Raw genomic sequence first — 14,852 nt, forward strand, 5'->3', positions numbered from 1 at the left:
TAAATAAATGATTTTTTTAAAATTTAAGTCAAACAAGCATCTGCTTGTAATCCTTGAGTTAGAGGTTGTCCACTGTGAACAACTCTAATGAAATTCATTAAGTCACTTCCCCACCCCCTGCCAAAAAAAAAGAAAAGACATGAAAGTAGAAGGGGGGACTAACTGCAAAGAATTGGGGGATCCGCAGACATGAGAGAAACGAGATAGCAATGGAGGTGAATGTGATCAAAATGCATTATGTGACCTATGAAGGTGTCATAATGGAGCCTGTCCGTAAGCATAGTTAGTATACGCTAATAATAAGGTAAAACTGGAGAGATGGCTCAGTGATCAAGAGCACTGGCTGCTCTTCCAAAGGTCCTGAGTTCAATCCCAGCAACCACATGGTGGCCCACAGCCATCTATAATGAGATCTGGTGCCCTCTTCTGGTAGGCAGGCACACATGCAGGCAGAATACTGTATACATAATAATAAATAAATACATCTCTTAAAAAAAGAAAAGAAAAAAGGTCTGAAGTCTCTAGAAGGGTCCTCAAATGATACTGTCCCTCTAGATAGGACCAGATACAATTAAAAAAAAAAAAAGAAAGAAAAGAAAACTGGGGCTGAATGGCTCAGCAGCTAAGAAGCTAAGAGCACTGGCTGCTCCTTCAGAGAACCAGGGTTTGGGTCCCAGCACCCATATGGTGGCTCACAACCATCTGCAACTCCAGCTCCAGAGGATCTGACATCCTGTGGCCACCAGGCATGCATTTGATGCATAGATATCCATGCAGACAAAACTCACATGTAAAATATTTTAAATTTGGTTAAATGGTAACAACCCAAAACTCAAGGACACGGGTGGGAAGGGACCCGGTCTAACCTCTGCTTTATCCCCAGAGTGGACCCAGGCTGCATGAGCCCTGATGTGAAGAATTCCATCCATGTTGGAGACCGGATCTTGGAAATCAATGGCACGCCCATCCGGAATGTCCCTCTGGACGAGGTAGGAGCACAGAGATCCAAGGCTGTGGCAAGATGGCGTGTTAAAAGTAGACCCCACATGCCTGAGCTCTGCTGCCACCCCAGGAGCCTCACCTGTCCACTCACCTGTCCCCAGATTGACTTGCTGATCCAGGAGACCAGCCGCCTGCTCCAGCTGACCCTTGAGCACGACCCCCATGATTCACTGGGCCATGTCTCCGTGTCGGATCCCAGCCCTCTGGGCTCCCCGGTGCACACTCCCAGTGGACAGGCAGGCAGCTCTGCCCGGCAGAAACCAGTCTTGTAAGTCATCCTGCTCCCCAACTCCTGCACCCTTCAATCCCACCATCGTGGCATAAGGATTCTCACAGATGGGAGGATGAGAAGGAAAGCGGGAACAGTGAACAGCGCCCCCAGCTGGAAGTTACAGAGACCCACATTATTTTTTTTTTACTTTCATTTTTGCATTGGTTTATTATTCATTTGCTTTCTATGGAGAGAGGGCACTAACTAAGATGAGGATGAAAATGCCCACAGCGCCTGTGTAGAGGTCAGAGGGCCTCTGGCAGGAATCAGTTCTCTGTATCCCAGGGCTCAAACTCAGGTTGTCGTGCTAGGTGGCGAGTGCCTTTAGTCTCTGAGCCTAGTCTTGCAGGCCTTCTCTCTAATTGTAAAGTGTATTTAAGAGGCAGGCAGAGCCAGGTGGTGGTGGCGCACGCCTTTAATCTCAGCACTTGGGAGGCAGAGGCAGGTGGATTGCTGTGAGTTCGAGGCCAGCCTGGTCTACAAAGTGAGTCCAGGACAGCCAGGAGATACACAGAGAAACCCTGTCTGGAAAAACCAAAAACCAAAAAAAAAATAAAGAGGCAGGCAGATGAGCAGGGCAGGGAGGCATCAGTGAGGAGCACGTGTCCATGCAGCATATCTTAGGGCTGGGCTCTAGGTCGGTAGGCAGAGTGCTCACCTAGTGTACACAGAGCTCCAGGCCCCATCCCCAGCAGCACATAAGCCAGGCATGGTGGCACACCTGTAACAACCCAACACTCAAGAGGGTGAAGCAGGAGGATCACAAGTTCAAGGCCATCCTTAGCTACCTAGTGAGTTGGAGGCTATCCTGGGCTACTTAAGACCTTATTAAAAATAAATAAGAAAAACTTTTTTTTTGTTTGTTTTTGTTTTTGTTTTTCGATCAGCAGTTCAGGGTGTGCCAGGGATAGTGGCGCATGCCTTTAACCCCAGCAGCCAGGAGGCAGAGGCAAGTGGATCTTTGAGTTCCAGCCCAGCTTAGTCTACACAGTAAGGCCCTGTCAGACCAAAGGGAGGAAAAAGACTTACCAGTGTGTACGTTCCTGCCCAGGACTAGAATTTGGTTCACAGCACCCACTTTGGGTGGCTCACCTCTGCCATTTCCAAGGAATCTGATGTCCTTTTTCTGGCCTCCACAGGCATTGGGCTCACATGCCCAAACCCACACATAGATATAAACAAATACATATAACTAAAAATAATAATAAATCTAAAAAATAGTAAGGTGGAGAGCAGTTGGAAATAGCCTGCCATCCACATACGGCCTCTACGCGCTCACCCACAAATACGCACGCACACTCACATGAATGCACACATACAGCACACACAAGGAAATGCCAAGTAAAACTACAGTGCGAATGAAGGCTCATTTGAAGCTTGGGAGAAAATGGAACACAGACTAGCATCTTGACTTCATGGAGCAGCTAGCAATTGGCTTAGGGTGATAGGAACTTGGGGGTAACATTCTGATTCCAGGGCATCAGATAGACCAGAGCCTTTTTCCGTGTCTAGAGGCTTCCGCTGAAGGGTTGTCACCATGCAAAGATTACTGTGGTCCAAGACAAGGAAGGAATCTGATGTGGGATGCCCAAGTCAGAGTTGGCTTAGGGGTCTGTTGCAGCGATCCAGGCAGCAGGTACCACGAGTCCTCTATCCTTGAACCTGAACAGGCAGGAGGAAAGGGACACAGAATAGCAATCAGGGGCAGCCTGTTACTTGCCCTACTTAGGCTGGGACCCGTCCAGGATTCTTGGAGAAATCTTTTGAGGGGTTCTCTTCTGGGATGATGTTTGTTTATTTTCTTGAGACTGGGTTTCTCTGTGTAGACCTGGCTATCCTGGAACTTGTTTTGTAGACCAGGCTGGCCTCAAACTCGGAAATCTACCTGCCTCTGCATCCCAAGTGCTGGGATTAAAGGGATGCTCCACCACCATCCTGAGAGGTGTACTGTCAAAGGCATGTACTCCCTCCTCTCCATCTGTCCAGAGCTCAGGCCATAAGCGGGGAAACGTGTGCACATGCAGTGTAATGGGCATCTCAGGCATGGTGTCTGAGCCTGGGCTACGAAGCAGAGGAGGCCATGGGCACCTTCTAGTGAGCAGACAGCTGTGTGGCTACCCCTAAGACTGGGCTATACCCCCCACTCCCAGGATGGGGGCAGGATGAACATCGCATATACCTGATTTATATGGTGCTTTTTGCAAGGAAGAGTCAGGCATAGTGTCTCAGCCAGGTACCACCTCCCCATGGCACTGGGCCCTCATGTGACTTTCCTAGGAGGAGCTGCAGTATTGACACATCCCCGGGTGCCGGATCACTGGCTTCACCAGCCTCCCAGCGCAAGGACTTGGGTCGCTCTGAATCCCTCCGAGTGGTCTGCCGACCACACCGCATCTTCCGGCCATCTGACCTCATCCATGGAGAGGTGTTGGGCAAGGGCTGTTTTGGCCAGGCCATCAAGGTATACAAAAGAGGAGGGGCAGGCTGCATGACACCTCTAACCACCTCCTTCCTCACACTGCCCCCTGGGAATCCAGCACGGGAGTGGGGGGTCATCTAGATTCTATGGTCTCATTGTTACCCCCTCCTTTTCCTGGACTTCCCTGAGCTATTCAGAAGGAAAAGACTTTACATGGGTACAAACTTTGTGGTTTATTTGTTTTTTGGTTTTTCGAGACAGGGTTTTCTGTGTAGCCTTGACTATCCCAGACTCGCTTTGTAGTCCAGGCTGGCCTTGAACTCACAGCGATCCACCTGCCTCTGCCTCCCAAGTGCTGGGATTAAAGGCGTGCGCCACCACGCCTGGCTATGTGGTTTGTTTTTAAGGAGAAAGTCTTGTGTAACTCAAGCTGGGCTTGAACTCACTACGTAGCTGAGGATAACTTTGAACTCCTGATCCTCTGTCTTCCACCTACTAAGTACTGGGGATCACACTTACGCACTAGCATGCCTGGTTTTATCTTCACATCAGGACAAGGTCTCACTAAGTTGCCCAGACTATCCTCAAACTCACTAGATAACCCAAGCTGGCCTTGGACATGAGATCCCCCTGCCTTGGCCTCCCAGGTGGCTGGGGTTACAGGCATATGTTACTATGTCCTACTTGGCCCTGAGTTTTGTACCTCCTTATCCCCAACATAGGTAACCCACCGAGAAACAGGCGAGGTGATGGTGATGAAGGAACTCATCCGGTTTGACGAGGAGACCCAGAGGACATTCCTCAAGGAGGTCAGTGGAGAGGGACTGTCATATGCCTCATATGTCCACTCCTCTCCCCAGTGAGAAGGGGTGACAGAGACTTCCAGGAGCATGTGTCATGCACACCACCTGTTGAAAGAGTTAAGAGGGGTTCAGGCCTCATTGAGGACAAGGCAGCTTGAGCAAAGACATAGCAGCCATGAGCCATGGGTGTTGGTAGAATGCTTGCCGAGCATGCATGAGGCCCTGGGTTCAATCCCCAGCAGCCCATACAGTGGGCACAATGGTACATGTCTATAATCCCAGCACTCACAAGATGGAGGCAAGAAGATCAGAGTTGAAGGTCCTCCTTGGCTACATAGAGAGTTCCAGGTTAGCCTGGGCTACGTGAGACATTGACTCAAAAAAAGACACAAAATTTAGAACAGCCATGGGCTGCAGGTGCAGGATGATAGATGCTTGCTTACCATGCACGAAGCCCTGGGTTCTAATGCCAAAGCTGGCCTTGGTGGTACATGCCTGTTCCTCCAGCCCCTCAGGAGTTCTAGGACCAACACGCCTACATAGCTAGTTCAAGACCAGCCTGAGCTATGAGAAACACTCTTTTTTTTGTTTGTTTTTTGTTTTGCTTTTGTTTTTGTTTTGTTTTGTTTTTCCAGACAGGGTTTCTCTGTGTAGCCCTGGCTGTCCTGGAACCTACTCTGTAGACCAGGCTGACTCAGAGATCTGCCTGCCTCTGCCTCACAAGTGCTGGGTTTAAAGTCATGTGCCACCACTGCTGGGCTTGAGAGATGCTCTTAAACAAACAGAAGACACAGTGGCTAACTGCATGAGAGGAGACGGGGTGTCCTGCTGTTCATGTGGGATAGAGCAAGGGGAAGAAGGAAGGTCCACGCCCAACCTGTGTGTACCCCTCCAGGTGAAGGTCATGCGCTGCTTGGAGCACCCCAATGTCCTCAAGTTCATTGGTGTGCTATACAAGGACAAGCGGCTGAACTTCATCACAGAGTACATTAAGGGCGGCACCCTGCGGGGCATCATCAAGAGCATGGTGAGTTGGGGGCGGGAGGAAGGGATCACTTGGTCGAATGCTGGTCTGAGCTAGCATGCGTGAGGCCTTGGCTTCCATCCCCAGCACTGCAGAAACCTGGTGTATTGGCATATCCCTTTAGTCCCAGCACCAGGGCAACAGGCAGATGGGTCTTTATGAGTTCAAGGCCAGCCTGGTCTACAGAGCAAGTTTCATGCCTGCCAGCCCTACACAGTGAGGCCCTTTCTAAATACACACCCCAAAAACAATAAACAAAAAAACCCCCAAAAAACCAAGGACATTGAGCTACAGGAAGGTCAGGATCCCACTGTCCCCTTGCAGGGCAGTGGGACCAATAACCTAAGAATCTCTGCTTAGCTCTACCTCTGGAAGCTACCTCACTCCCCACTAGTGCCATGCTAAAGACTGAGTGTTAATACATGGCTTCTGGGGACACCCCAAATCCAAACCACAGCAGAGCCAGGGCCCCGTTCTCCCCAGAACTGACTGCCCCTGAGTGTGCAGGTGGCTTGTTGGACCTTTAACTTTGACTGTGGATGTTGGCTTAGCTTGGTTTTAAAACTCAAAATGGGGCCTGGGGAGATGGCTCCATGGGCAAAGTGCTTGTTTCCAAAACATGAGGACCTGAGTTCTACCCCCAAAGACCCACTTAAAAGCCCAGCATGAGCCGGGCGGTGGTGGCACACGCCTTTAATCCCAGCACTCGGGAGGCAGAGGCAGGCGGATCGCTGTGAGTTCGAGGCCAGCCTGGTCTACAAAGTGAGTCCAGGATGGCCAAGGCTACACAGAGAAACCCTGTCTCGAAAAACCAAAAAAAAAAAAAAAAGCCCAGCATGATGGCATACACCTATAATTCTATCACTAAAGAGATGGAAGCAGGATCTCTGTGAGTTCAAGGCCAGCCTGGCCTACAGAGCTGGTTCCAGGACAGCCAGGGCTGTTACACAGAGAAACCTCATCTAGATTGTCCCCGCTCCTGTGCTGCTGTGCCAGCCCCGGACTCCATCCCAGCCATTCTTCCCTGTCCCCAGGACAGCCAATACCCATGGAGCCAGAGGGTCAGCTTTGCCAAGGACATTGCATCAGGGATGGTAAGTGACCTGCCGCTCACTCGAGTGACCCACTCTGCCATGAGGATTACGGGAGCATAACCCAGGGGGAGCTTTGAAGGGGCAGCAGCGATATAGATGACTACCTAGTATCCCCCCAGAGAAAGCCCAGGATACACCTCAGCAACAGAGCAGGTGCCTGGAGTCCATCAGCTGGCGAGACTGGGCTGGGAGGCATGGCGCTTCCAGAGGGTCAGAGCTGAGACAGGGAGTCTGTTGACTAAACATTCTGCCTTGCTCCGTTTCCTCAGGCCTACCTCCATTCGATGAATATCATCCACCGAGACCTCAACTCCCACAACTGTCTGGTCCGTGAGGTGAGCAGTGGGGACCGGGTGGCACTGGGCAGCTGGGTGTGCTGGAGAAAAAAAGAGACCTATGAGCAGCTCCTCGGAGGGATTTCATGGAACTAGAGGTTGGTGAACCCTAACCAGAGCAGGAGGCAGGTAGACCTGGGTTGCAGGCCTGGTTCTGCCATTTATAACTCGGTACAAGTCCTCAGACCCACCAGCAGCACAGGGGTTTAACAGGTCAGTGAAGGAAAAACTGAATCGAAATGTGAAGCCCCAGCTTCTACTGCGGCGTTCCCAGAAGCCACCTGAAGGAGCCCAGGCTGCCCAGGTAGCACTAACAGCTGCAAATCAGCGTGTGGCCAGGGTATCTGGGTAGGCTTCTGGAACAGGAGGCTTGGCAGGGGCATTTCAGTGGAGACCAAGGGGTTAGGAGGCAGTCAGCCCCAGGTTTACAGGCTAGTGTTTTTTAGGGGTCCCCAGGTATTCTACAGAAAGCAGAGGAGCTGGGCCAAACTGGGGAACAGGTACCTAGAGTCCTTCTCCTATAATAAACTACCACAGTCAGCATGTGAACTGAGGAAGGCTCAAGTAGGAGGATCGAGTCCTGTGTGAGCGACAGAGCCACGTCAGGACCTGCCTGGACAACTTAGCAAGGCCCTATCTCAAATTACAAAGTTGGGGGGAAAGTGGCAGCATGGGTGAGTAAGGCCTAGAATCCCCCAGTGAGGGGCTGGGGTGTGGCTCAGCAGTGGAACCCTTGTCTAGCCTGTGTGAGCACCTGGGATCAACTCCCAATAACACACACACACACACACACACACACACACACACACACACACACACACACACATGCACACGCACACACACAGACAGACAGTCAGACAGTGTTGTCCTAGGCTTTTTTCACCAGTTAGTACAGAGCTATAATCTACACAAACCCAGGACTTTAGCATCCTGATTGTGGTGTTTTAGGCCCCTAGGCTCCTCTAGGCCCGGTTAGCCTGTCCAGACCCTGCACAGAGGGCCAATACTAACTGTTGAGGCTGTGCCAGCAAGATAGAAAACCCCAGGTTGGGGGATACCCTGAGGGTGAGCCACAAAACTGTGGGCATTGGTACCATGAGAGTGAGCTGGACAAGTCTTCCATGGGTCCTGCTTGGCTTGGTGTCTAGGTCCTTGGAGGCCTGCGTCCTGGTCACAGCCTCAGTGTCAGCCACTCTCAGTGAACACTAGAAAAAAAGGGAGAGGAGGCAGGACCCAAGAGGGCCAGCTTACCCCAAAGGGAAGGACCCTCAGCTACCCATGTAGTGACACAGGACAGTCACCTGGAGAAAGCTTCACAAGGACAGCAGGTGGAGAAGGGACTGAACATACATTCCACACCCACCTTGATCTGCCCTCAGGTGACTAGGACCTGCTGAGGCTCCATCATCCCTGGTAAAAATGCCAGGCGGGCAGCCTGGTCAAGGGGTTCTGAATTTCTTAGTTCTAGAGATGGCATCTAGGACATTGAGCATGCTAGACAAGCAGTCTATGACTGAGCCACACCCCAGCCCCTCACTGGGGGATTCTAGGCAGGTGCTCTACCACTGAGCCACATCCCAGCCCCGCACTGGGGGATTCTAGGCGGGTGCTCTACCACTGAACCACACCCCAGCCCCTCACTGGGGGATTCTAGGCAGGTGCTCTACCACTGAGCCACACCCCAGCCCCTCACTGGGGGATTCTAGGCAGGTGCTCTACCACTGAGCCACACCCCAGCCCCTCACTGGGGGATTCTAGGCAGGTGCTCTACCACTGAGCCACATCCCAGCCCCTCACTGGGGGATTCTAGGCAGGTGCTCTACCACTGAACCACACCCCAGCCCCTCACTGGGGGATTCTAGGCAGGTGCTCTACCACTGAGCCACACTCCAGCCCCTCACTGGGGGATCCTAGGCAGGTGCTCTACCACTGAGCCACACCCCAGCCCCTCACTGGGGGATTCTAGGCAGGTGCTCTACCACTGAGCCACATACCAGCCCCGCACTGGGGGATTCTAGGCAGGTGCTCTACCACTGAGCCACACCCCAGCCCCTCACTGGGGGATTCTAGGCAGGTGCTCTACCACTGAGCCACATCCCAGCCCCGCACTGGGGGATTCTAGGCAGGTGCTCTACCACTGAGCCACACCCCAGCCCCTCACTGGGGGATTCTAGGCAGGTGCTCTACCACTGAGCCACACTCCAGCCCCTCACTGGGGGATCCTAGGCAGGTGCTCTACCACTGAGCCACACCCCAGCCCCTCACTGGGGGATTCTAGGCAGGGGCTCTACCACTGAGTCACACCCCAGCCCCTCACTGGGGGATCCTAGGCAGGTGCTCTACCACTGAGCCACACCCCAGCCCCTCACTGGGGGATCCTAGGCAGGTGCTCTACCACTGAGCCACACCCCAGCCCCTCACTGGGGGATCCTAGGCAGGTGTTCTACTACTGAGCCACACTCCAGCCCCTCACTGGGCAATTCTAGGCAGGTATTGTAATGCCAAGTCATGCCCCAGCCCTCACTAGAATCTCCAGAAGTTTCAGATAGCTCTTCTTGCAAAGAGCTGGGAGCACTGGGACAGAGGGAGGTCCCCTTCCCACACAGGTTCCTGGGTGTATTCTGTATGCCATCTATGGGATTATAGAAGCAGACAGAGTGAGGACTAGGTCTCAGCCTGCCTTACGAAATTTCCAGAACAAGAACGTGGTGGTGGCCGACTTTGGCCTGGCTCGGCTCATGATAGATGAGAAGAATCAATCTGAAGACTTGCGCAGCCTTAAGAAGCCGGATCGCAAGAAGCGGTACACGGTGGTGGGCAACCCCTACTGGATGGCACCAGAGATGATCAATGGTGAGTGCCAGGCAGAGTCCTAGGCAGAGGAGCAGCAGGCTACCCCACCCCTGGGCCTCACTGCCCTTGGCTTCCCCTGGTCCTGTATTCACCTCTCTTACTTCTCTCTAACTGGACTGGGGTCCACTTCTCCCTTGGGGTTGCTGGGCTTGTGGCCACCACCCTCTGGCCTCCACCTTATATTACATTGCCACCTTCTTTTGTTTAGTTTTGGGTGGGTATTTGATTTGCTTTTCACATTGTGTGTGCACACATATGCATGATCAGAAAATAACTTGTAGGAGGCAGTAGTCTTCCCCAGTGTGGATCCTGAGGCTGACTGAACTCTAATTGTCGGGTGACCCATCTAGCAGGCCGTTTCTTCTTCCTCATCTTCATCTTTTTCTTCGTCTTCTACTTCTCCTCCTCTCCCTTCTTCTCCTTCTTTATGATTATCGTCTTCCTCTTCCACCTCCTCCAGGCCATTTCGTCATCCTCCTCCTCCTCTTCTACTTCTACTCCTCCTCTTTCCTCTTCTTCTCCTTCATCATTATCATCTTCTTCCTCTTCCACCACCTCCTCCTCCTCCTCCTACTCTTCCACCTTCGCCACCATCACACAAGGTCTCACTGTGCAGCCCTGGCTGTCTTGACTCCTAGAGGCCTGCCTGCCCCAGGCACATACATAATTCACTGTGTTGCCAAGGGTGACCGTGCAATCCTAATCCTCCTGCCTCTACCTTCAGCGTGCTGGGATTATAGGAATGAACTGCTGTGCTCATTTTTATGGAGTTTATGGGGTGCTGAGACAGAGCCCAGCGCTCCATATATATGCTAGACAAACACTCTAACCCAAAGTGCTGGGATTATAAATGAGTACTCCCCGCTTGTCTGGCTTTGTCACTTTTTTGTTTCATTATTGTTGTGTTTTATTTTGTTTTGAGATAGGCCTCTTTATTATGTAGATCTGGCTATCCTGGAACTCACTTTGTAGGTCATGCTGGCTTTGAACTCAGAGGTCAATCCCAGCACTTGGGAGGCAGAGGCAGGCAGATCTCTGTGAGTTCGAAGCCAGCCTGGTCTACAGAGAAAGTTCCTAGACAGTCAAGGCTACCCAAAGGAACCCTGCCTTGAAACACAAAAATAAATAAATAAATGGGTTTATGGGATGCGGCTCAATTGATAATGTTCTTTCCTAGCATGAAGGAAGTCCTGGGTTCCATCCCCAGCACCACATAAGCCAGGTGTGCTGCACGTATCTATAGTCGCAGTACTTGGGTGATAGAAGCAGGAGGCTTGGTATGAGTTCAAGGCCAGTTTGGACTACATGGTGAGTTTCAGGCTAGCCTGGGCTAAAGTGAGGCCCTATCTCAAAAATACCAAGGAAACTGGCATGTAGTCAGGCAGTGGTGGCCACACACCTTTAATCCTAGCACTCAGGAGGCAGAGACAGGTAGATTGCTATGAGTTTGAGGCCAGCAAAGTGAGTCCAAGACAGCCAAGGCTACACAGAAACCCTGTCTCAAAAGACCAAAAAAAAAAAAAAAAAGGCATGTGTGGACATACATCTTTTATCCTCTTACTTGGGAGGCAAGAAGCAAGTAGATGTGTGTGAGTTTGAAGCCAGCCTTCCTAGACATGGGGAGTTCCGGGCCAGCCAGGGCTACATAATGAGACCTTGCCTAAAAACAAATGAAGCAGGCTGTGGTGCCTCCACTGTTAGGAGCACTTGCCGCTCTGCCAAGGACCCAGGTTCAGTTCCCAGCACCCACATGGTGGCTCCTAACCATGCTGACTCCTGTTCCAGGCGCATATAGTACAGATGCACACATGTAGACAAAGCAGTCATATATACAGAATAATAAATCTAAAAAATTAAAATGAAAGGAAAACAGGTTCCAGATAGCAGGCTCCAGGCAGAACCAGGAATATCACTTCCCGAGACGCCAAATACCACACATCCTCAAACACCTTTTTCCCTAAGTTTTTTTCTCAATGCCTCCAGTGCTAAACCCACACTCTACCACTGCACCCCACTCTACTCCACGACCGCTTTCCCACTGAAATACTGTCTGTCCATCTGTTCCAAGGATTCAGCACATCCTTATGATATGACCAGAGTCGTGCAGCAGGTGGTAGCCAAGCTGCTTTACCCCTCAGAGGTCCCAGCATAGTATTAGACGCAGTGGTTTGAATTTGATGGAGTTTTGTGGTGGTGGTGGTGGTGGTGGTGATGATGATGATGATGATGATGATGATGATGATGATGTTTTGAGAAAGGGTCTCATCTAGCTCAGGTTGGCCTCAAACTGACTTGGTAGCCAAGGATGTCCTTCAGTTTCTGAACCAGAATTACAGCCATGTACCGCCATGCGGTTTCCGCCTTGCCGGGGATGGGACTCGGGGCTTCTTGCATGCTACATCCCCTGCTGATTCCTGGTCTCTGTTTAGGTCGTAGCTATGACGAGAAGGTGGACGTGTTTTCCTTTGGAATTGTCCTATGTGAGGTAGGTCACATGAGCAAGCCATTGTGGCTCCGCTCCACTCTCCAGTCCTCCCAGGCTCCAGCCTGGATGTCCACAGACAGGGGTCTCAAAGCCTGGGAACATTGCTCTCCCAAGCCAAAGCATGGCATCGGTGGGGTGTAGTGCTTAGTCACAGACCTTCCTGAAAGCATTTGGCAGGCTCCCAGAACCCCCAGGCACAGGGACCCCACACTAACCTGTGGGCTTTGCATGGGACAGATCATCGGGCGTGTGTATGCAGACCCTGACTATCTCCCCCGCACTATGGACTTTGGCCTCAATGTGCGGGGTTTCCTGGACCGCTACTGTCCACCAAACTGTCCCCCAAGTTTCTTCCCCATCACTGTACGCTGCTGTGACCTGGATCCCGAGAAGAGGTGAGTTTAGGGGCGGACACTCAGCCTGAAGCAGCCTTGGGATGGGTCTTCAAGAGAACCATCTACTGATTGTCACCTGTCACGCCAGGCCCTCTTTCGTAAAGCTGGAACAATGGCTAGAAACACTTCGCATGCACTTGGCTGGTCACCTGCCACTGGGCCCACAGCTGGAACAACTGGAGCGGGGCTTCTGGGAGACCTACCGGCGGGGCGAGAGCTCACTGCCTGCCCACCCCGAAGTCCCCGACTGAGCCTGGTTGGCCCTGTCATCCCCATCTCCGCCTCTGGAGAAAGCACCCTCACCAGATTTCTCAGCAAGAGGTGGCCTAGGCATGGAGCCCTCAGCCAGGGCCGTGGTGCCCAGACCCATACCCCCTGACCTGCCTTTTCCCCTCCTGCAGGGTTCCCCCCCAAGCCTCTCTCTGCCTCTGGCCCCCAAGTCACCAGGCTGCACACACACATGGTCAGTCACATTGCCCTGCCTTACTTCCCACTCTGTGGGGCCACCCCCTCACTTGTCTTTGCATGAGCTAGAGGGTCAGAGAAGCTGGACCCATCCCATGCACTGCCTGCAGCCCTCTGCACACCGCCCCGGCTGGCCGGCAGCTTCTCCCAGCAAGGCCGGGCTAGAGGGCAGCTTTAGAAGTGAGCCCTCACGACAGCTGGGCACGGAGAGTATTTACCAAGGGAGAGGCTATTTCCCCAGGTGTCCATCAGGGAGTGCAGGATCATCCCCTTTGGGGAATCTAGGTAGCAGCAGGTATTGACAATGATCTAAACTCCAAAGCAGAGAGAGAGGTCCAATCTCATGGGACCGCTGGCCAGGCAGTGGCCCTCGCTCTTGCTTGGGGTCCATCTCATTTCTTGATCAAAGCCACTTTAGTGAGACATAGGTACCAGTCCTCAGGATGAGCAGTGATCCCTCGAGTGAGAGGGGCAGATGATGCCTGGGACCCAGCTGACAGGGAGGGTCCAGCCCACACTACAGAGGCTGGGCAGAGGCAGCCATCCACCAGCACCGCAGCCCCCCAGGATCATCTCAGCACCCTTTCCGGGCCTCTCCCCACTGGCTGGAGCAGCCCCACCCCCTCCTTGGGTGCCTCTGCCCTCAGTTCTTTCTGTGCGATCTATTTTTTAAGAAGAGTTTGTATTATTTTTTCATAACGGCTGCACCAGCAGCTGCTGGGAGTTTTGGGGGGTTGTTTTGTTTTGCTTTGTTTTAGGTGGGTGGGGGAGGGGCCATTTCCTCACTTTGCTTCAGTTGACCATCTAGGACGTATTGAAACTGTGAAGCTTTCTCAGTGCACTTTGAACATGGAAGAGGATCTGAGCAGACCCCAGCGGGACCAAGACTGAAGGCAGCAAGACGTGCTTGCCTCTGCCCGGTGACCGCGATAGGAATGGACCCAAACTCGGAACAATAAAATCAATTCTGTGCTCCCCGTGCAGGGCTTGCATCCTTGTGGGGGTGTGGGGGTCAGAGAGGGGACCCTTCCAGGGAGCAGTCAAGAAGAGACAGGCATTTAAAGCCTACTGTGGGGCCAGGCAGTGGTGGTGCATGCCTTTAATCCCAGCACTCGGAGGCAGAGGCAGGCAGTTTTCTGTGAGTTCAAGGCCAGCCTGGTCTACATAGTAAATTCCAGGACTGCACAGAGAAACCCTGAGTGTGTGTGGTGTGGTGTGGTGTGGTGGGGAGGGGAGTTCCTAACATGGGGTAAGTTGGAAAGAGCTTAGTGGCTTACAGGCTTAATGATGTCAGCCACCTTCTTCTGGCCTCTGCAGCCACTGCACTCATGTGCATACAGACACATGCACATACATATAATTATGGCCAGATGTGGCGGTGCACCCCTGTAATCCCAGCACTCAGGGAGGCAGAAGCAGGCAGATCTCTGTGAGTTCGAGGCCAGCCTGGTCTACAAAGTGAGTTCAGGACAGCCAAGGCTACACAGAGAAACCCTGTCTGGGGAGGGGGCCAGTTGGCGGGGAGGGAGTAGTTACTGTTCTTGCAGAGGTCCCAGATTCAATTCCCAGCACCCATACGGGTGGCTGATAACAGTCTGTAACTTCAGTTCCGGGTGATTCAACACCCTCTTCTAGCCTTGTAGACACCATGCATAGCTGTAGGCAAAATGTAAATTTTAAATTTTTAATTGTTTTATTGTTTTTAA

General features: G+C 52.2%; 1 protein-coding gene across 4 annotated transcripts in view; it reads left to right on the forward strand.

The window, feature by feature from the left end:
* LIMK1 (LIM domain kinase 1) overlaps window positions 1-14,123 on the forward strand; it is a 34,900-nt gene extending 20,777 nt beyond the window's left edge. For 3 of the 4 annotated variants that reach the window (XM_084764801.1, XM_084764803.1, XM_084764802.1), the window contains 11 exons: window positions 884-989; window positions 1,104-1,270; window positions 3,551-3,734; window positions 4,415-4,501; window positions 5,391-5,522; window positions 6,554-6,613; window positions 6,883-6,948; window positions 9,645-9,801; window positions 12,231-12,286; window positions 12,524-12,681; window positions 12,770-14,123. In XM_084764801.1, coding sequence (XP_084620927.1) covers window positions 884-989; window positions 1,104-1,270; window positions 3,551-3,734; window positions 4,415-4,501; window positions 5,391-5,522; window positions 6,554-6,613; window positions 6,883-6,948; window positions 9,645-9,801; window positions 12,231-12,286; window positions 12,524-12,681; window positions 12,770-12,932 — 1,336 coding nt within the window. In that variant the 3' untranslated portion in view covers window positions 12,933-14,123. The remainder of the gene's footprint in view (window positions 1-883; window positions 990-1,103; window positions 1,271-3,550; window positions 3,735-4,414; window positions 4,502-5,390; window positions 5,523-6,553; window positions 6,614-6,882; window positions 6,949-9,644; window positions 9,802-12,230; window positions 12,287-12,523; window positions 12,682-12,769) is intronic. The other variant, XM_084764804.1, reaches the window with a different exon arrangement.
* Window positions 14,124-14,852: the final 729 nt, after the last annotated feature.

The sequence above is a fragment of the Acomys minous genome (genome assembly GCF_964271855.1).
Source record: "Acomys minous genome assembly, chromosome: 16".
NCBI lineage: Eukaryota > Metazoa > Chordata > Mammalia > Rodentia > Muridae > Acomys > Acomys minous.